General features: G+C 33.0%; 1 protein-coding gene across 1 annotated transcript in view; it reads left to right on the top strand.

Moving 5' to 3' along the window:
• Cad99C (cadherin 99C) overlaps window positions 1-22,912 on the top strand; it is a 210,430-nt gene that overhangs the window by 60,098 nt on the left and 127,420 nt on the right. The window contains exon 2 of the mRNA XM_072542457.1: window positions 20,808-20,886. Coding sequence (XP_072398558.1) covers window positions 20,817-20,886 — 70 coding nt within the window. The 5' untranslated portion in view covers window positions 20,808-20,816. The remainder of the gene's footprint in view (window positions 1-20,807; window positions 20,887-22,912) is intronic.

Raw genomic sequence — 22,912 nt, 5'->3', positions numbered from 1 at the left:
TGGAGAGTGAATTAAAACACAGAGCTACTGTGTATGTGATATTGTTGTGCTCAGTGTTCGCCATATCATATTGAAGTGTCATTTCTATTGCTTCTATGTATGCCCTGCGGAAGGAACTGATATTGAAAATTTGTCATAATGCGTATATTCCATAATTGTACTAAATAAATTTTAAAACTTTAAATTGTACTATGCCAATGGCCCTTTGAGATTGAGGCATAATTAAATGAAAAAAAAATATTCATAAAAAAAATTTTGAAAAATTTCGATTTAATAGTCGCCACTGTATAGTTAATTAAAACTGTATATTGGCAAAATCAATAAAATTTATTTACATATTTACTTTTATTGTTGTAATTCGATAGATTTCCACTACATTTAAACTACTACAGCAGCTATGTAAACAGTTATAAATATTTTACTTCTCCAATAACGTCTAGAGAAACTTGAGAAAATGCTAAATTAACACTTTCCAACAAATACCTCTCTATAAAAAGTGCGTGATTTACATATAAGGATGGGCAATTGTTATTTAAAAACATGTAAAATTGGATATTACATGATGCGATTAGCAGATAACAGGAATTTATTGAGATTTCTCTTTTAGTTAATTAATAATTCAATACATAAATATTCGATAAAAAAATATTAAAAAGAAAAAAATGTTTTTAAATATTTTAGGAATTATCGGTAGCTATTTTCGAGGTATTTACAATATTGTCACAATCATAATTGTTTTTCCCCGTGTGTCTAAAATTTAAATTTCTACTACAGTACTTCACTGCAAGAATGTCAGTCTTTTAGAGACATAGTAGCAGTTATCCTGAAAACTTATGTTGCTTTCGCGTCTTTTCGTTATACATATTGTGTTCATAAAATTTTCTTTTTTTTTAGGTCCTCATAAATAGCGCCAAGCGGTTTTTTTTTTATTTATTTTCGTGAGGACTTGTTCTCTTATGTATTCCTTAAACATTATATATGAAAATATAAATAAAGCAATACAAGAATATTTGTTTGGCAAATTGGCGCAAAGTCAAACAACAACAATATGAAGTAGATATTTCAGATGCATTCATAAATTTATTTTTTATATATATCTATGGACTAGCCGCTGATAGCTATTTTTAAGGCTCGTCAAATTGCGAAGCATAGCGCAGAATAAATTAACAGGTATTCAAATGTAGAATACGATCTAACGGCACGTTTACACTAATTGTCGTAGCTTCAATATTTTACAGATGTACGAAGAAATGTGACCGGAATCAATAAACAGCCTACTCATACATGTAATTGTACAGTAGCGGATACAAAAAGGGGTATACGTATTTTTATTATGTAACGAAAAAGGTAAAAATAAGATTATAGCTATTATAATGTAAATACGAAAGTATTTATTTGTATTAAAATTAAGATATGGGTAAAGCGAGTTTAAATAAGTCGGCAAATAAGGGAAGAAAAGAAAAACGATTATATAGAAACTGTGTAGAAAATCATACATAGCACACTTATAGCGTGTCTATTTATCAATTCAGTCTTGACGCGGGCAATTGACAGAATTAGATATTAAATGAGAATTTGGGTAAGAAAATAGATATACTGAAAAAATCTTTGTGGGAAGTAATTACACAAGATAGAGTGATATTCTGTTGTATTCCAGGCAGAAGAAAAGATATTAGTAATAGTATTCACTAATTAAGGGGTAAAATCTGACAAAAAAAATGTACGCAAAATTATTAACAATTTTAAAAGACCTTGATACAAAATGAACAAGGTTTTAATAGCTGAATATTAGCGGATATTGAAAGTGAAAAGAACAGAAGAGTATTTGACATACAGGATTTGTATAAATATAATGAATAAGCCAGGATATACATACATAAACGTTGAATAGGAATTGATTAAAAGATTTAGTTTTTAGTTTCATCATTATAATCATTTGCCCGTTTTAAGTCCACTGCAGGACATAGGCCTACCCTGTTTGTATTCAGAGTGCACGGTCTTGTGCAGTATGGATCCAATTTTTCGTCATCTTTCGCAGATCATCTAGTCATCGTGTAGGTGGTCTTCCTCTGTTTCATTTATCTGCCCTTGGTCTGCATTTGGTTAACTTGCGTATTCACCTTACATCCTTCATCTCGGCCACATGGCCAACTCCATTTCAATATGTAAGCTTTCTTCGCAACATCTGTAACTCTGGTTATATTTCGTTTGTCTTCGTTTGTGATCTTGTCTTTTATTGTTACTCCTCTCATTGAACCATCCATCTTTCTTTGTGCTACTCTTAGTTTTAAAGCATTGTTTATTGTTAGGAAGAATGTTTCCGCACCGTATTTCATTACTAGCAGAACACACTGATCGAAGACTTTCCGCTTCAGAATGATCGGTATTTTGTCGTCTTTAAATAGGTTGTTAAGAGCTCGATATGCTGATTTATGAATTGCTATTTCAACGGCCGGGTCAAAAATTATACTTCAACTCGCACACTCCTATTTCAAGAACAGTAACACACATATGTAGGAAACGGTTTCCTTGTTGGGAAGCAAGACATATACAGTGCTAGTCAAACGTCCGTTCTCCCTCTCGTATCTTTTGAGCGGTTATTGTTATAATAGTGAAATTTGGAGGGAGGTAATAAATAGACGTAGGCTTCTCAAGTAGTCATAACAGGTGACGTAATAGTAACAGAAGACGTTACAGAGCCACCGTGACAGATAATTTTAAATGGTACCTTATGGCAAGTGATACCTCGTTTGAAAGGTATTGAAAATACCCATTACTATTTAATAAATTAAATAAATACTAAAATTGTGGATTCTCATTTAAATAATAAATATTTAACAATCAGTTCTTATGGTAAGTGTTCAAAATGTGTTCCATCTATTTCCTGACAGTAATGCATTTTATTTCTAAACTCTTGCCGTACTCTTCAAATGTATTGGGGGAAATTTCCCTACATCCTTCAACAATTCGTTGTTTCAAAATGTCAATATTGTCGGAAGCTGTAGCGTAAACTTTAGATTTCAAGTATCTCCACAGAAAAAATCTAATGGTGTGAGGTTCGGTGACCGAGCTGGCCATTCTATCGGACCTCGTCGTCCAATTCATCTACCACGATATTTCTCATCTAGGTAACGTCTTTCTGCACCATAATGGCGTGCAGGAGCACCATCTTGTTGAAACGTTATTTCCAAGTTTGCCGAATTCATCTGGATTGTCCTCCAGAATTTCAAGTATTAACAGTTCATCTGCATTTTGTGAGTTAGTAAGTTCGTGTAACCTTCTAGCTAAGGTCTAGTGTTAGGGTTTTCATGTCGCGCAAGCGCCCCTAACATGACTTAACGACTACTTTCGTAGCCGGGACCGACGGCTTTAAGTGCCCTCTGAAGCACGGTGGCAGCTCAGTTAAATCTCAGTTCAAAGTCATCATCATATAACGGGGGTCCTACGGCCCCCGATTGCCGCTTCCCGCATTTCAGCCTCCATCTTTTCCTATCTCTCCAATCTCCCTCTTCTAAGCCTCTAGATTGCATTGTTTTTGTAATTTCTCTTCTCCAGGAATTTGGTGGTCTTCCCCTTTTCCTTCTTTCTGGCGGAACATACATTAAGGCTTTCTTTGGCCACCGCTCCTTCTCCATTCTCATCACGTGACCATACCATTGTAATTGCCTTCCTTGTATTCTATCTGAAAGAGTATCTCTAATTCCTGTACGGTTTCGTATTTCCTCATTCCTGATTCTTTCCATTCTCGATACTCGACATGACCTTCTAAGATAATCCATTTCCACAACGTCTACTTTATCTCGTTCATTCTTTGTCATCGTCCAACATTCAGCACCATATGTGGTAATTGGTTCTACAATTGCTCTGTATACGCGAAGTTTAGTATGCATCTTTATTTTATTAGACCACAGTAATGAATTCAGTATTCGGATGCATTTTTCCCTTGGGTTATTCGGTTTTGTACATCTATCTTAACTCTGCCATCTGCTGATATGATGCTTCCTAGATATTTATACTGGTTGCAGCCTTTTATAACTGCGTTTTCAAGCCTCAGATCTGTGGTATTTCCTCCAATTTTTAAATATTCTGTTTTGCTTATGTTTACAGTAAGCCCCCATTTGGCATATTCCTTAAATAATTTTCGATTCATATAATTTATATCTTCCTCATCGGTTGCAACCACCACCTGATCATCTGCAAATAACAATGTATACAGAGTTTCTTGTCCCACTTCGATGCCCATAAATCTACATTTATTTCTCCAATTCCTCAATGCTTCTTGGACGTATATTTTAAAAAGTGTCGGTGACAAACAGCATCCTTGCTTTAGGCCTTTAGTGATTTTAAATTCATTTGAGGTTCTGGTTCCAATTTTTACACAACTAACTGCATTTTTGTACAATTTATATATCGCTTGGATATACGTCGAATCCAATCCGGACCTTTCGAGGACCTCAAACATTTTCTTTAACGGGACACTATCATATGCTTTCTCAAGGTCTATAAATACCAAATGGGTCTCTCTATTTCTTTCGACACGCTTTTCAATTATTTGTCGTAGGATAAATATATTATCAAGGCAGGATCTCCCGGTACGAAAGCCGCTTTGTTCTTCAATATCTTGTCTTTCAACCCTCTTCTTTAATATTCTGCCGTACAACCGGCCCACAGAGCTCGTCACACTAATACCTCTATAATTGAAACAGTCTCTTTTATTCCCTCCCTCAGTTCAAAGTTCTCGTTGAAAATCATTTTCAACGAGAACTTTAGCAATTTTCATACGTCATATTCGATGTAAAATCCTTTCCAAAAGGAACTACATGGTTCCCCAACAATGGACATCGGTACTTTTTATATCTAACTTTCTTTTTAATTAGATTTATAAATAAATTGACTTTTCTATTCTGTCCTGTAAACATATATTTGTCATCTAGTTGATTTTTCGCACAAAGACTGTTTCCCAAGCCATATTATTTTTTGTTTCGCCCTTCGGAGTAGTAGATCCATATCTATTAAAAAATAGGCGCTTTTTTTAATTGCTTTGGTGTCTCTAACAATAAAGTTAACTTTCCATGCTTTTTTCAATAAAATTTTTTTTTCAAATTGTTTCACTAAGTTACTTTTTCTCCTGGCTTCATGTTTCGATAATTGTACATCAGCGATAGAATAGAATTATTGTATTATATTATACTGTTCTTGTTAACATATTGTGACATTTTTGTGACTTTTTAATGTTTGTATAAATTTTAAAAAATTCTGAATGTGTTTTTTAACTGTAACTTTTATTGTATTTCTTAAATGTATTTTGTAACACCTCAACATCTGCATTTGACATTGTTTGGCATCTATATATGACTTTTCAATCATTAGAACTGAAGAAGTGCAGAAATACTGCACGAAACGTTTTCTATTAAAAGATTGAAATAGTTTTTTCATTTTTTCTTTCTCCTTGACCGATATCCTCATTTGTTAATAAATAATTTAAATTATTAAAACAAAGGCGAACGAAAAAAAATTTTTTTTCATAAATAAACTTTATTTTGACTCAATCTTCAATCATTTTTTTTTAAGTCTTTTTCTTTTTTTGGAAAGACAAGGATCTTCAGGTCTTATTTCTTCCTCAAAACCTTCATTTTCCATTTCAATATCTGCATCCTCGATCTGTAAATTTAATGTTTCCTCTCCTTCATCTGTAGCTTTATCTTGTGCCTCTAGAAAATCTAAGGAATCCATCGACTCTATATCCATATCTCGTTCAACTTCTTCCAATATTTACTGTGTTCAATATTTTTACATGTCTGACCATTGCAGTTACGACAGTAGTCAGAACATTTGAGACCATGTTTGATATAACTGCATGTTTTTGTACAAAGTTTTTTACATTTGCAACTAATAATTCTGAATAATGAGTCAGGTAGTAATACCTGCTCAGTTTGTATTGGCTCAAGACCATTTTGAATTAGTTCCCACCCCCACACAGTAGCATTCAGGTTATTTCCAAGCCACTGCTGTACTTGGAAATATACACGAAGCGAGTATTGCTCAGCTGCAGATTGTGTTGGTGGCAGCATGGACAATTGAACATTTTTATTTTTGCAAACTTTTTTAAAGCACAAGTAGCGAATTTTATTCAATGTAAAATCGCACTTCGAGTGTCCCATATACAATACCGATACAATTTTAATTGCGTCTTTTAATGTTCTTTAAGTGTATAAATTTTGAAATTGATATGTTTAAAGCTCGTAAAGTTATTCAATTTGTTTATAAGCCTAAAAAATGTTTAAAACTTTAAAAAATTTTCTAGGCTCTCCTAGTAAACCGATTTGAATTTTACAAAAAGCGTTTAAAAGTTTGAGCCTTCCTTTATATGTAAAAAAATTTGCAACTCTCTGAGTGCCTTATTTAGGGCCTACTATAAATTTGAAAATTTGCGATTTTTTTTCAGTAGGCTGGATTGCAAAACTATTATGCAAAACCTATCCAACCGATCTTAACAAAATTTAGCACACGTTTTAAACATATTAAAAAGTTTTTTATGGCGGAATATGGAGCTTGTAAGTCAAGTTTAGAAAGTCGAAAACATTTAAAGGATTAACTTCATTTTTTTGTACCTTTTTTCCAATTATTGCTATTTTTTCAACAATAAACATTAAATTTATTTTCAATTTCTAGCTAACGAAATATTGTGTAAAATTGAATAACGAAACTTTTAACTTCCCATAATTTTTTCTCTAGGATCAATATTTTCCGAATTATAAACGAAAATAGGAGCAAAAAAATGAGAAATTTTCAATTGTTTTCAGATTTTGTTAAATAAAAAAATTAGCACAGGGTTTGCGACTGGCGCATCAATGGTCATCGGTACTTTTTATATCTAACTTTCTTTTTAATTAGATTTATAAATAAATTGACTTTTCTATTCTGTCCTGTAAACATATATTTGTCATCTAGTTGATTTTTCGCACAAAGACTGTTTCCCAAGCCATATTATTTTTTGTTTCGCCCTTCGGAGTAGTAGATCCATATCTATTAAAAAATAGGCGCTTTTTTTAATTGCTTTGGTGTCTCTAACAATAAAGTTAACTTTCCATGCTTTTTTCAATAAAATTTTTTTTTTCAAATTGTTTCACTAAGTTACTTTTTCTCCTGGCTTCATGTTTCGATAATTGTACATCAGCGATAGAATAGAATTATTGTATTATATTATACTGTTCTTGTTAACATATTGTGACATTTTTGTGACTTTTTAATGTTTGTATAAATTTTAAAAAATTCTGAATGTGTTTTTTAACTGTAACTTTTATTGTATTTCTTAAATGTATTTTGTAACACCTCAACATCTGCATTTGACATTGTTTGGCATCTATATATGACTTTTCAATCATTAGAACTGAAGAAGTGCAGAAATACTGCACGAAACGTTTTCTATTAAAAGATTGAAATAGTTTTTTCATTTTTTCTTTCTCCTTGACCGATATCCTCATTTCAGTGAGATTTTAATCTCACTCACATTGTTTATTTAAATTTAGACGGTCGTACTCCTTTCAATATATATTTATATATATATATATATATATATATATATATATATATATATATATATATATATATACAGTAGACTCCCTCTATAACGAGAACTGAAATGGCAGACTAATTACCTCGTTATAAGCGGATCTCGTTATATCCAACAACAATAATACTGTGCATACATATGAATATGTAGTTTTCTAAAACATTAACTTTCTATAGTGAAGCCATTCGGAGCAATATAAGATGCTAATAAATATTGTTTGAATGGCGTTTTTAAAACAAAGTTGTTTACTTTTATTGTCAATGAAATGTATTAAAACAAAAAAGAGTTTTTTACTTTTATTGTCAATGATAAACGTTAAAACAAAAAATATGAATTCTGTAAATATGTATAAAGCGTATTTTCAACCTTTAAATTGTCCAATATTCTATCTATCATATTTTCTAAGGATGTGAAACAGTTTTATGCTTCTTCGTTTGTGTTTTGTCCTTGGATAAAGTTTCTGGCAACCTTTAAAACACTTTCCACATCTTGTCTATTAGGACCCATATTATTAGATGTGAATGGTCAATCCCCTACAATGACACTTGTGAATCATAAATTTTACATTTCCGACTAAGAATCATAAATTGTAAGAAGTTTATTGCGGGCGGCCCGCAGTTAAAAAGGGTATTTATTTATAGCTACGGCCGGGCCAAAACCTAAAAAACACGTTTTTCAATCTTATTTTCTCTCGTTATAAGCAAATTTACCTCGCTATAGAGTGTTATAGTTCAATAGAAATTTCACGGGACATCTAATGTACCTCGTTATAAGCGAAACCTCGTAATAACCGTGTTCGTTATGGAGGGAGTATACTGTATATATATATATATATATATATATATATATATATATATATATAATGCATGTTAATGACTAATGACGTGTAAAAAACGATAATATTGGCATCGTAACAATATCTACCCTTTACAAGAGCGTGAGTTGCGGTAAATTATCATATTACGTGGTAATTATTCTTCATGTAAACAACTTAGCATTTCAAGACCACAGTTCAAGCCTCCAATGCAAATTATAAACACTGTATTAATCTTTTGCATATTTCTTACTGCACTAATTACCGTTACTTCGATTTTATAATAGCCATTAATCATAGATTCATTGTATTGGAAATGTCATCAACGTTAACTAGTTTCGTTACGCCTGTGGTAAAAGTCCCGTTAGTGATGATTAGGTCAGACAGCCGCTGGCAAAGTTTTCGTTGATTTTGTGAAGATTGTAAAAATGTTTAAAGTTCAGTAGGTAAATTATTGAGAATTTTTTAACTTTTTGATATTATCTTCGATTTTATAAATAAATAAATATTGATTAGCTAAGGTTTTCATTGCAAATGAAGTGTACACCCAAAATGATAATGCAATAAAAAAGAAACAATGAATTATTTTAATATAGAAATTATATTCAAATTTTGCATATAACTATAAAATTAATTAGATGAACTATAATAGACAGAGAGCTTTAGCCGAAAAATCATCGTCATCAGTAATAAGGAGCCCCATGAAATAGGTCCATTGTACATTAATAATTATAATCCCGTGTGAAATGACACCGAGGTGGATACAGGAAGTAGCAATAAGGAGTGAAAATGAAAAATTGTCAGGGAAACAAATCGTCATCGATACTTAATATGCTTCAAAATTTCCCCGATTGAAGGTCTTAACCAAAATAAATAAAACTCCAACGGGCATTTTAACCACTTATTAACCACTATTTAACCTCTAAGATGTCTAGCAGCTCGTGGCCTAAAAAAGTGGTGAAGATGAGGAAAGCGTGCCGGAGCCAAAAGGATTTTGGTACCTACTTCGCGCCCAAATCTCATTAAAAATTCGTTAAAAAAATGTATAGAATTTAGGGCCCTAATAACTTGAAAACAGTTTTTTAGGTCACTTATACTAGATACGATTCGTTCTGCTTGCCTGGGGTATTTTAGTTCTGAACCTTGACATTTCATTGAGGGTTTTTTGGCGATTAAAACACCACGCCTGCTAAAACAGGTTGCTGAGTTTCGATTCAGCCGCCCACTCTGAGTCAGATGCTGATTGCAGCCGACCACTCTGGATCAGACGCAGATGTTTAAAATACTGGTTGGTCGACAATGTAAAAGAACATCCCTTTTATCTTCATTTTTCCAACGCCTAAACGGAGTCTCTAATATATTACACACCAAGTAATTAATTTAGCCACCATTTAATATAGTCTTCTGTAGGTCATCATGCAGGGTAGAGTCGATGGCAAAAAAGAATAGGTAGAAAGTGGAAATCATGGCTGCGAAATATTCGAGACTGGAAAAACATAACTGTAGACGAATTATTCCACGTTGCAAAAGACAGAGAAACTTTTAGAAATGTGGTCGCCAACCTCCGTTAATGGAGATGGCATAGGAAGAAGAAGAAGAAGTCATTAATTGGATTCATGTCTGTCTAAAATTATTTTTGTCCAAACGAAATCCACGAGAACACTTTATATCCGAAATCCGAAACAAACCACAGAGAAATGTATTAATAAAGTGCACTAAACAAATAAAATTAATACTGTGACTAAAATAAACTAATAAATACTATACTATATAAAAAATATCTATATAATAGACTAAATTTCAAAATATTGTCGCTGAGAGAAATTTCCGAAAAATAGGAATACCAAATACACATCCAACAGTGGGTGAAGACGAATAATATATTTTTAAGCGGAACTGCACGTACCAGTTTTCTCAGCTATCACTAAGGATAGGCTGACGTCACGTTGCCATGGCAACCGTGAACGCTGATGCAGATGGATTTTGCATTTCAAAAATTATATTCACCTCTTCCTGAATCCTATTATACACGGCTAGTGACACAGGTCAGGACTTGACCGTCAAGTACGTACCGCTAATAAAGCTAGTTGTCTTTTTTAATTTTTAGATTAATTAAAAGAGAATAAATAATTGATTTCAGAATTTAAATATAATAATGTGGCTTTCATTTTTTATTTATTTGTCTCAATTTAATTATATTTTTTTGGAGAACCTCACCTACTTCACCTGGCCGGCCGCCGCTGGGATAACTAGAAGGAAGTAAAACAGGATTAAATTTACCCGAGCGCATATTTTATATGTTTCATTTCTTATTTATATATAACTTGACCCTATATTACTACCCTCCGTACCAATCTAGCTATCAGCCCTTTTGAATTAAGATACCTCAAGGGTTCAATATCAAGTACTCAAAATGGCTGACATAAATTATCGATGATGATTTTTTACCAAAATTTTCTCCCCCTAACCTACCCGCCACCCCTTTAGTATGCACTTAGGTTGCCCGTTGGGATGCCCGTTGGGATTTTATTTAATTGGGTTAAGAGCTTCAATCGTGAAAATGTTTAAACATATCCTCGATGACGATTTTTTCCTTAAAATTTTCCCTCATAATTGCTGCTTCCTGTATCCTCTGTATAAGCCTGCAAGGGATCAGTAGTAGTACCATGCATTAGTATTAACTCCAATAATTACTCAAAAATAATTAGATCCTTGTCGCAAGTACGAAGAATACAGCTAATTAAGCTATGCCACCAATGTCTGTACTCTGGTCCCAGGCGATGAACAAACGTTCAAAACTAGATGAATTTTCTTTAATCTGATTACTTAAATTGACGGCCAAGTCGATAATTCTTTCCGCAACTGTATTCGAGACAAAGAAACAAACATCAAAATAAAGAATATTAGATATCGACAACATGAAAAAGCTTAAGGAATTCACAATAAGAGAGACAAAGAAAGAAAAGGACAAATAAACTATGGAAAATTTATGACAGTCTATAGTGAGGTAGAAAATTAAAAGAGAGCATTAGTTAGGAGTTTAAAAACCCGAATACAAATGGCAAAACAAGCTTTTGTGAAATTCAGACCGCTCCTATGTAATCAAAACCTAAATTTCGAAATACGCTACAGAATGGTCAAGTGCTACATATGGTCCATCTTGCTTTATGGCATGGAAACGTGGACTTTGAAAAAAACATCTATCAACAAACTTGAAGCATTTGAATTGTGGTCATTGAGAAGAATGATGCGCATACCTTGGGTGGATAGAGTTCGAAACGATGACGTCCTTAAGAGAGCCGTCGTGGAAAGAGAACTCTTTGAATTAATTAAAAAACGCAAGATTGGTTACCTTGGGCACATATTGAGAGGAGCAAAATATAAAATACCACAGTTAATCCTACAAGGGAAGATCGAAGGTAGGAGAGGAGCCGGCCGCAAACAATTATCCTGGTTAAGGAATATTAAAGAATGGACAGGAATACACAATACAGGCGAGCTGTGTCACGCCACTAAGAACAGAATTCTAGTAATGAGATAGTCGCCTACGCACTTTGGTGTATGGCATGTTAAGAAGAAGAAGAAGATTAGTTAGGAGTTATAATTGTTTTTGTTGGTAATACTGCAGCCAACTAGCTTATTTTACATCTTTTATTTATACCCGATACCCATTAAAACTCTGTACCAGCTTGTATAGGTCTAGTGTCATCTGTTGGTGACGGTGGTTTGTGAAGTCACTTGGTAAATATCTTTAAATAGCCCCGCCTGCGATCTAGTGCCTTGTAGTCATATAAAATATTGTTGACTATTTCAGGCTCTATGCTACACAGACTGCAGCTTAACTTTCATGAAATAGTCCCTTTATGTATCATGACTGTTCTCTGTTCTCTGGAATTAGCTCATGATTATGAGCTAATTCCTGCTTATTCTCCGCAATACTTCAGCTCTAATAGTACACGTCCGTTTAATATATATTTTTCCATGTGCTTGTTCGGGTATACTTTCCCAGTAAGTGATGTTGTGTACGGATCCAGACATTTTCCTGGTCGCGCTTGATGCTTTTTGGCATTTCTGGAATCGGCTCTAAACCGAGTATTTTGTAAATAATCCTCTTTTAGCAAGTTCGTCAGCTTTTTCATTGACATGAATTTCCTGATTATGGACGTTCAACCAGATTATGGACGAAATAATAAAAAAAAGTAAGAACTAAAAAACGATACCAAATGGGAGAAAAAAAACTTAAAATAATCTGCTATGCAGACGACGCAATACTACTCTATCAAAGTGAAGATGATTTACAACGTATGGTGCACCAATTTAATATAACCGCCAGAAAATTTAACATGTTAATTTCCCCAAAAAAAGACAAAATGAATGATTACAACAGCAAATTTACTAAGATGTAAATTGGAGCTGGAAGGTCAGATAATAGAACAAGTGATGGAGTTTAAATATCTAGGTATTACATTATCTAGCTACGGAAAGCTCGAAACCGAAATGGAAGATAAAGTGAATAGAGCAAACAGAGCCGCAGGCTACCTAAATAAAACAATATGGAGAAATAAAAATATCGAGAAAGAAACGAAAGGTAGAATTTACATGACAGTCATCAGACCAATAATGACATACGCGACAGAAACAAGACCTGACACAGAGAGGACAAAAAGGATGTTAGAAACAGCAGAGATGAAAACACTTGATGGTATTGATGGCAACACAAATTGATGGTAAGATACTATGGGACAGTATAGACAGCATATAATGACAACAAATAGAGTAGTTACAAATAGAGTAGTAAAGACGGCAAGAGACGGTTCCCCAATAGGAAGAGGATCAGTAGGAAGACCACGAAAACGATAGAACGACAACTTACTGGAGGCACATTGAAAAACAGACAGTCATGTCTATATAAAAAGAAGAAGAAGCATTTTCTGATTAATAATGCACATTCCAGTGTGACACTTTTATGTTCAACCAATCTATCGAGTTCTTCTCGAAATTCTCACACTATCTTGCATTTATATCGATCTGCTTAAGGTCAAAACCCCTTTTTTTAATTTCTCTTGAAAGATAAGTAGTAATATAAGTTAACAAGAGAAGAATCATTACGCGACCTTAAAAAAAAAGTCAGTCTAGTGCGACTGTTAAGAGCGAAGAATAAATAGTCACTGTGCCTATAAAGGTATTACTCTCATGAGAGTAATAACTGATGAGATGATAGTAATTACTAACAGGTTAACGTAAAAGCCAAATAGCTATCAACCGGTAGAGCAGATAGGATTCCGAAAAGGTTATAGAACGCTAATAAAGAAAGCCAATGAATATCACTTGAACTTATACATTGGCTTCGTTGACTATGAGAAGGCATTCGACTCCATAGAAATTAGAGAGCCATAGAGAGCTATGAACAACTGTAGGCTAGACTCCCGATATAGAATGCTCGTACATAATATTTACAAGAAAGCTACAATGAAAATACAAATAAATGCGAAAACCAAAGCTATACCAATCAACAAAGGAGTTCGCCAGGGAGATGTTATTTCACCAAAGCTATTCACACTTGGACTGGAAGACGTGTTCAACGACATTAACTGGGCAGATAAAGAAATACATGTTAATGCAAGAAAAATGACGAGGACCATGGTTAGGAGAGAGAAGCAGAGGAAGACCACAAATGAGGTGATCTGATGACATTAAGAAGATCAGAGGACGCAACTGGAAGCAAGTGGCGCAAAATAGAAACCACTGGATTGATTTGGGGGAGGCCTATGTCTAAACTTGGATTACTTAAGCTGAAGAGAGAAGAGGGAGAGTGACTATAAAAAAAGAATGAAAAATAAAAAGTACTTAAACTTGGCGGAATATCCTTAATCGAAGATGTAAGATTTATTAAAAGTACAGATATAATTATACTCCGTTTACTGCAGTCTTTTATTAAATACCCGCATCTCAGGAAATGTTTCAACACTTCATTTTCCAATCATCTATATTTCCCGTTAAGGCGACTATTTTTCTTCAAGCAAGAAATAATTATAAATATGGAATACGGATATTGAATCCCTAAAACGCATGAATAATGGAAATCCAATTTCCTTTTAACCAGTTTTATGTAATATTAGATTACATTAGTGCTAAGAGAATCAATAATTATAGTAATAATATTTTTTGTTATTAGAACGAATGTGTATTTATACGGAAAGTTGACTTTAAAAATAGGAAACAATGATTTTTATCGATTTATTTTTATAGAACAACTTATATATAAATAAAAATATAGAAAAGTACTTTCATCCCAGTTTATTCTCTTTAAATTGGCAAACTACATTATTTACTCCAGTAGTCAGAGATTTGATCTTGAAAAACGAGACGAACAAGCTGATTTTTGCTGAGAATGTCAATCTTGTAACCCCAAGACAGATGCAAAAAGTTTGAGTTTTACCCCCGGGCTTCCCCCAAAACCCTTCCTCGTACGGAGGAAACAAAAAACATTAAACACTCGTACGACCACGAACAAATTCAGCTTTCCAAAATTTTACTGTTGCTAACGAAGGTGCAACCTCACATAAACTTCGTCCACGTCGGCTTTGATTTGCACATTCGTTTTACCCTTTTTGTGGAGGAACTTAATCACCGAACGATACTCGACTTTTTCCATTTCTCCGAAAACACAAAATTTGCTTGGTTTTGACGGCTGGAAAAACCGAACTAATTGTTTTTTAAACTTAAAAAAAAATTTACCACAAAATGCATCATACTCAAAAGCAGTTAGTCAACCACGTAGTATATTAATCCCAAGCAGAGATCAAGCTATTTTGTTTAACACTCTAGAGAATTGTACAATTAATGACTATCTTGAAGGTTTGAGTCAGCATAGAGAACCGAAAAATATAATTTTCGCATCCCGTATATCAAACGGTAGAATATGCATATATCTATCATCCAAAAACCTAGTAGATAAATTCATAGCAGAAACAAAGAAAATAATAGTAAATGGAAATATACTAGAAGCGAGAAGATTAATAACTTCATCAGTCCGCTTAATTCTGTCCAATGTATGTCCAAGCATACCTTCTAACATAATAATGGACGAACTAATATCATCGACATATCTCATACGAACTCAGACATATCATATCTACGGATAGGAGCAACCAATCCTGCCTTTAGTCATATTCTAAGCTTCCGAAGACAAATTTTCGTTTCACCTTTTCCAGACAACTTTGTACTACCTGAATCTTTTATTATCGAGTTGGAACAAACATCATACCGCATATTTATAGCCCAAAACGAAAATTTTTTCAAATGCAAATTAACTGGACACCAGGCAGCTAATTGTCCAAATATTTCACCTTCTAACCATCCTCACAATGATAGTGCAATGCAAATAGAAATAAGACAAAATTCATCAATGAATCATACTCAACAAGATAATCTACAAAATACTCCCGCAATCTCAAATACCACTCCCTCCACACTTACTACGTCTTCTCAAACCACATTACAAAGAGTAGTAGTCCCAAATTTATCAATAAACCAAACCCAACAGTGCTCACTACAAAATACATCCATATATTTGACCACTTCTTCAGTTAACACTACAATCGCAACACCTACATCGTCTGAGTCATCCTCTAATACCCAAAAACATAAATCAACCTTACCCGAAACAAGTCAACACTTACCTCCAAATAAAAATACACATTTGAATTCTTACGAACCCCAAGTAACTTCGAACAAAGCAACCGGAAAAAGAACCCTAGAAGATGCAATCACGCCACCCTCCGAAGAAAACTTTGAAAAACCTAAGCTTCAATTAAAAAAAAACCAAAACTGATGACAAAAACTTAAGAAATGATATACCAAATCTCCAAACATTATTGGAACCAGTTAGAGAATATGTAGAAAGGGAAAAGCAATTGTTAAGCTTCGATCAAGTAGTGGATCTATTCGAAAATATACAAGGATCAAAAGACATAATCAGCGTAACAAAATTGTACTCAGAAGACTCTTATGTACTTATAAAGTTTCTAACGGAATTACATTCATACTACATCGACAAAAGAATGAAAACCATAAGCACCAAATTAATACGAAAACTTGGCAAACACATAGGTTTACTCTCTACAGTGAAAATTTCATTATCGGAAGAAGATTCCGACTCATCGGTAAATAATTCCTCTAAAGAATAATAATATCACTGTTGACTTCATGTCTGTTCCATCACAAGTCTTAGGAAAAAACATGAATATTAAAAAACACAATAAGTTATCTTAAAGACTCAGAACTGTATCAATTATTGTAATTTTTTCTACCTTTACCTGTATTATATTTTTTAGGTCGCTAATAACCCTTGTGGTTGCAGCGTAAATAAATAAAAAAAAAACTTAAAATTTTGACAGACGTCAGGTCATGAATGGCAAATGTCAACACCGAAACCAATTCGGTATATAGTAGCGCCATATATCAAAGGCTAGTTTAATATCAATCTATCCTCCTATAGTAGTTAAATAGCAGTATAAGAGATAGAACAAAAGACATCTGAAGATACAGAAATAAATAGAGGGATTAATTAAGTTATTCAGAGAGTTTATCCGAGCAAAGTGCTTCTTGAGAATATTTAAATCCTATCAGAATGTTTTTTGAATAAAAAGGCTACTTGTACTGTTTGGTGAAGAAGAATTTGTGGATATCTTGTAATATACCACCTTTAAAAATTTATATATAATAATTAAAACAGCTTAAAGGCTCAACAGCTCATCTATTCCGAACTTTTCTACATTTTAATCAGATAAGTTTTCTACTACTGCTCGGAGACGAACTGAACTCATCTTTATATCGAAAGCGTTATTTTTATATTACATAAACTGTCTCGATCCGATTAACATAAGGAGTGTTCAATGAGCCGTTACGTAGGAAATATTTATTAAGATATCGAGTGATTAAAAATTATATGATGCAAGAATGAAATAAATTCTTCTTTTTATAACATTCAGTTCACGTGTGCACCTGCCTTGGGTGTTGGTTGAAATGTGCATGAGCGAATATATACCCTTTATATAAGATGTTTTTTATTTAAGATAAGACATTCATTTATATAGATATACAATAGCTTTCAAAAAAATCATCAAAGTACAGTAGAACTTGGTTATAGCGTCATTGAAGGGTCCAGTAAAAAAATGACGCTATATCAGAGTTACTTTATAAAAGAGGTAAAAAAAACTGAAATTTTAATGAGGCAAAATTTTATCTCAGCAATATTTATTATTACAACTGCATTTAGGATAAAAAAAAATTAAGAAATAAAACATATCCTGTATATGAAACTTACAATTTTTATGAAAAAGTTCTCTAATGCTGAAAAAGTCAAATATTTTCTTCTGTACAACCTTTTTCGAAAAATAACGTTTTTATGTAGTGTCTTAAATAATCTGAGCTGCTTCTTTGGTAGTTTTGGATGCCTCCCTGAACTGGTAAAACCTAGATATGGTCTCAGCAGCTCTCATTGCTTTTTGGATTCTAGCACAAGCAACGCCGTCTTCTTTTTCTTCATTATCTTCATTAACATCCATTTCCACATTTGGCACTTGTTCCACCATTTCTTTAGTACTTAAAACTTAACATGTTTCTACCTGATCGTCTACTGAAATGTAGGAGTCAACATCAATTCCAAACTCTCTCTGGTTTATATTAAATTTTTGTATCCACTCTGACAAAGGCATTGAGTCATCCTCGTTAACATCCTGAACATCGGGAGAAACTACAGTCAATTTAGCTTGACGAAAGCACTTACAAATTGTCACTGACGTAACCGCACTCCACGTATTGTCTAAAGACTGAACTGCATCTTCTTCTTTAAGTGCCATCTCCGCGGCGGAGGTCGGCAATCATCATAGCTATTCGGACTTTTGAGACGGATGCTCCGAAAAGTTCATTTGATGTACATCCGTACCACTCTCTCAGGTTGCGCAGCTATGACATTCTACGCCATCTTGAACTACATCAAAGATGGTAATGTTCACGGACAATGGTTTCCCCATTGCCCATACAAAAAATCATCCTTTTTAAAAGTTGTTTTCGATAATGGCACTTTAAACTTCTTATGATTCCTTGGTCTATAGGCTGCAAGACACTCGTTCAGTTGGCTGGTAAGAAAACTAGGTTGATATTAGTCAAATTAAGCTTGGGATGGACTGCACAGTTGTCAAATAAAAGAAGAATTTTTTTTTTTGAAGAGAGTTCCTTGTCCCACTTTCTCAATTCTTCTTCAAAAATAGCAGAAGTCATCCACGCTTTTTTGTTAGCTGTGTAGTTTACTATTCCACTTCATATGTTGTTGTAATGGTGTTCGTGAACTGCAGTCTTGTTTCAAACAGAAGTTGTGAGTAATGTTCGATCCAAGATCTTTCGTCAATTATATCTATACTACTGACTTCTTTTCTGTCTGTTCTCAGGTTCTCAGGTTTTGACGTGACAACGTCTTAAATTAGGTTGTGGCTCGGAGTCATTTAAGAAAAAGTGTAACGCCCGCTCACGTCTGTTACAGTGAGTCACCGAACGGGAGAGAGGCCCGCCGGACCGGCGAATGCCTTGCGTCTCTCTCCCACTCAAACATGATCGGTCCGCTGCGCGCGGCACTAGAGAATTAGGCGCGTTGAATCGCTAAAGTTGAAAATCGTTGAAAGTATCGTCAGCTGTGTCTGTAGTGAAAATGTGGAGTGCTTACAGTGTCCTATTTTAGGGGGAACCACCAGTATCAGATATAATTTTAGGAAATTACCTAGGGACCTATATTCTTTTATAATATTGCTATGGATTTATCCATTTAATATTGAGCAATGATTGTAAACATTCTTTATAGTTTAAACTTCAATGAAAATTATTAACTGTGTCTAAAGACATATATGATATGAGGTATTTTACCCAAGAGTATTAAGTATAATGAATATACATAAAAACATAATTTTGTTTTCTTAGGATTTAACATTTTGTCAGCACATTATCTCAAATTCACACTTAAATCAATATGTTTTTACTATTAGGTCTGTTGAATGTTTGTTCTTTACACAAAATTTAGTCTATACTTCATATTTATTAAAGGCGGTAAAATATACATTACAATTCAGTTGTTTATAAACCACTTTCAAAGCATAAAGAACCTTTTAAGCTTTGTTTATATTATTTTGTGTATATTAATTGAGTTAATTGGAGTAGCCCACTTTGATACAAAAATACAGTCAATTTATGGATATTTCAAGGTGACAATCTAAAAAAAGCTGATTTCCTCCCATGCATTTTATTAGAAACACTTGAAATTTAAAAAAAATTTAAAAATCGTAAGATGTAAGACCTTAATCGTGAGATCGTGAGATTTGTCTTCAATTCGTGAGTAGATTCGTCATTTACAACAACTACAACAATAAAGGTAAATAATTGTACACTAATATTTCATTATCGTAAACTATGATTGATTGATTAATTGTTAGATTGACACAAAAGTTGAGAAACTGAGTTTATAGCGGCAATTCCTTGTTCCTATTGTGCAATTTAATAATATTCATATCAATAAATATTCTACCGAGAAAAAGACGTTGTCACGTAAAATCTTCGCCCGTAAAACCGACTTTACAGGCAACCGATTTTTTTTTACCGTTTTCCATGCTTCTATTGATCTTGTTGACCCTATATATTTGTTGACCCCAACGCATTTACTTTCCCAGGAAACATTTTTTGCTTTAGTTACTAGATTTTTTACTTCCCTGTTCGATCTGGCGTATGTTTGTCTATAATCTGCCTCATTTGTTTGCAGGCACTTTTGATATGCTTGTTTCTTGTTGTGTACTGCATTAGAAATAACATTTGTTCATCACAATATCTTTTTTGTTCCTTTGTATCGTATCGAGTGCTTCATAGACTTTATTTATTATTTTTTGGTAGGCATTCTGGGCTGACGAGTAGATCAGATCTGTTACTTTTTGGCTAAGCCTTATATAAAAATGATGTTGAGTCATTTTGCAATGTATCAATATTGTATTTGAGTGAATTCGTTTCCAGTGTTTTTGATTGTGCTGATTCCAGACATTTTCTTAAAAAGATTTAATAATGAAATTTTTTGTCAGTTGGTATAAATATTGTGAAATGTCAAAGCGTATGCATTTGACTTGACATTGCTCATTGTGTATGTGCCACCTTCGATACAAAATGTTATCTCGCGCTTCTATTGGTTAAAAATCTGTAAGCCCATTATTATACATTAAATTTTAATTGCTATATTAAAGTATGAGAGTATAAAAATATATATATTATGTATCCATTATTATAAGTAGTTTAGTGGTTAGACAGTAGATTATTTTTATAATTAATAAATTATTACTATGTTTAAAATTTAACTGTTGATGCTAATCAAGTTTTTTATTATTGCAGATCCTTCGAATGGCGTCCGTTCTAAGGATAGCATATTCGATTTGTTTATTACTTTATCTACCAAAGATTGAAGCTCAAGGTAAGTGTTTTTTGTATAAAATTTTTGTAATCCTTCTACGCTAATTAGTTTTCAACTGTATTTAATGCACATTATTCAAATTATTGTATTACATTTTTAATTTAAATTTTACATTTACGGAATTGGAGAAAAAACGGACAGTTTTTTCGTTCAATGCCGAATTTTCTGTATCGACCCTTTATATCTTGTCTTTATAGTTCCAAAGTTTTCTTCGTAATGTTTTTATTAGTAAGGTCACCTTTAGAGTTTAATTATACAAAGAAAAATATGAAAAGTGTGAATATTGTAACATTTAAACATATAAAATAGCATTTAGTTCATATGAAACTTTTAGATTAATATTTCAAACAAAATCTATGTATAGTAGAAACCCTAAATTCAAAAGAGTGATTTCATAGTTTAAACGCCGAATATCCTCAAATTTAAATGTACACAGCGGCCCTCGAAAACTGCCTGTTTTCTCGATTGCAATTTGCGTTTCCTCATAAGAAATTACAGAATATATAAAGTAGTATATTTATTTGTGCTTCTCTATAGTAGACTTGACCAGAAGTTGTCGTACAGTGTAGCCAAATCTTGTTCACAAGTAGTAATTATGGTCATACAAAACCTGTATTCTTCCACGCAGCGATTATTACCGTCATAAAAATACCAAAAAACATGATTTTTTCAATAGTAAAAATTAAGTACAAAATTGTAATAAAATAAATTTTATTTATATGTTCCGTTTCGTTACGTATTTAAATTTATAAAATAAAAATCGATATTTTAAAACATTATTTAGCGAGGAATTAGCGAGGGAACTCGGAAAATAAATTTTATTTATATGTTCCGTTTCGTTACGTATTTAAATTTATAAAATAAAAATCGATATTTTAAAACATTATTTAGCGAGGAATTAGCGAGGGAACTCGGTTTTACAATTCGGATCCAGACATGCAGTAAAACTAGTTTTTATTATTTTTTGCCTAAGAAATGAACGAAGAAAACATTGGTGTTTCTATGGGTAAATAGTGCATATGTTTTTGTGAGTATATTTCATGTGATAAGTTTGTAAACTTATTGTTGTCAATACTGTTTTATCAATACTGTATTGTAGTATTGATAAAACGTGTTATTGATAATAAGAGTGTTATAGTTTGTCGTTTTATAGTAAATATTTAGTTATATTCTTTGAAATTATTGTATATATAGTATATATCCAGATTATTGAAATACAATGGACGAAAAACCGAGTAGTTCCAAGAGAAGACAGCAAAATTCTGATGTTGATTCCAAGAATGAAAAGCCGCAAAAGAGACGGAAAATGTTAACGTCCGAAGAGAAGGTAATGATACGAAACGTTTATGAAGGAATTGTCGGCAGAAAAATGGCATTAAACGTTAGCCAAGCGGTCGACATTTGTAGCAGTTTAACAAAAGTATCCGTTAGCTGTATTTATCGTGTACTTAAAAATACATCGGAAAATAAAAAGCAAGAAAAAGGTAAAACTAGAGGTAGGAAAAGCATTGTTTTGGATGACGAGACAAGGAATATTATATGTCGAAAAATTCATTCATTTTATTTTCGGAGTGAAATTCCAACACTGAAAAAAATTTCTCAAGAGCTCGAAAATAATGACTCTTTACCCAAGATATCTCGTAGGGTCTTAATCAGGACCATGCACGAAATGAACTTTCGATACATAAAACGCAACAGAAAAAGTATGCTATTAGAAAAAAATGAAATTATTCTGTGGAGAAGAAAATATTTAGAAGAAATACGAAAAATTCGCAGCACTGGATGCAAAATATATTATTTGGATGAAACCTGGATTAACGAAGGTCATACAGTTGGAAAAGTTTGGCAAGATTTAAATGTAAAAAGTAAACGCGAAGCATTTATAGAAGGCTGGTCTACAGGATTAAAGGCTCCATCAGGAAAGGGACGGCGTTTAATCATCACCCATATAGGTAGTGATACAGGGTTCCTTGATGATGGTTTGCTTCAATTTGAGTCGAAAAAAACAGGTGATTATCATGAAGAA

This window comes from Diabrotica undecimpunctata, chromosome 8 (assembly GCF_040954645.1).
Source record: "Diabrotica undecimpunctata isolate CICGRU chromosome 8, icDiaUnde3, whole genome shotgun sequence".
Classification (NCBI taxonomy): Eukaryota; Metazoa; Arthropoda; class Insecta; order Coleoptera; family Chrysomelidae; genus Diabrotica; species Diabrotica undecimpunctata.
Note: the sequence above shows the minus strand (reverse complement) of the source record. Positions and strands in the feature narration are given on the sequence as shown.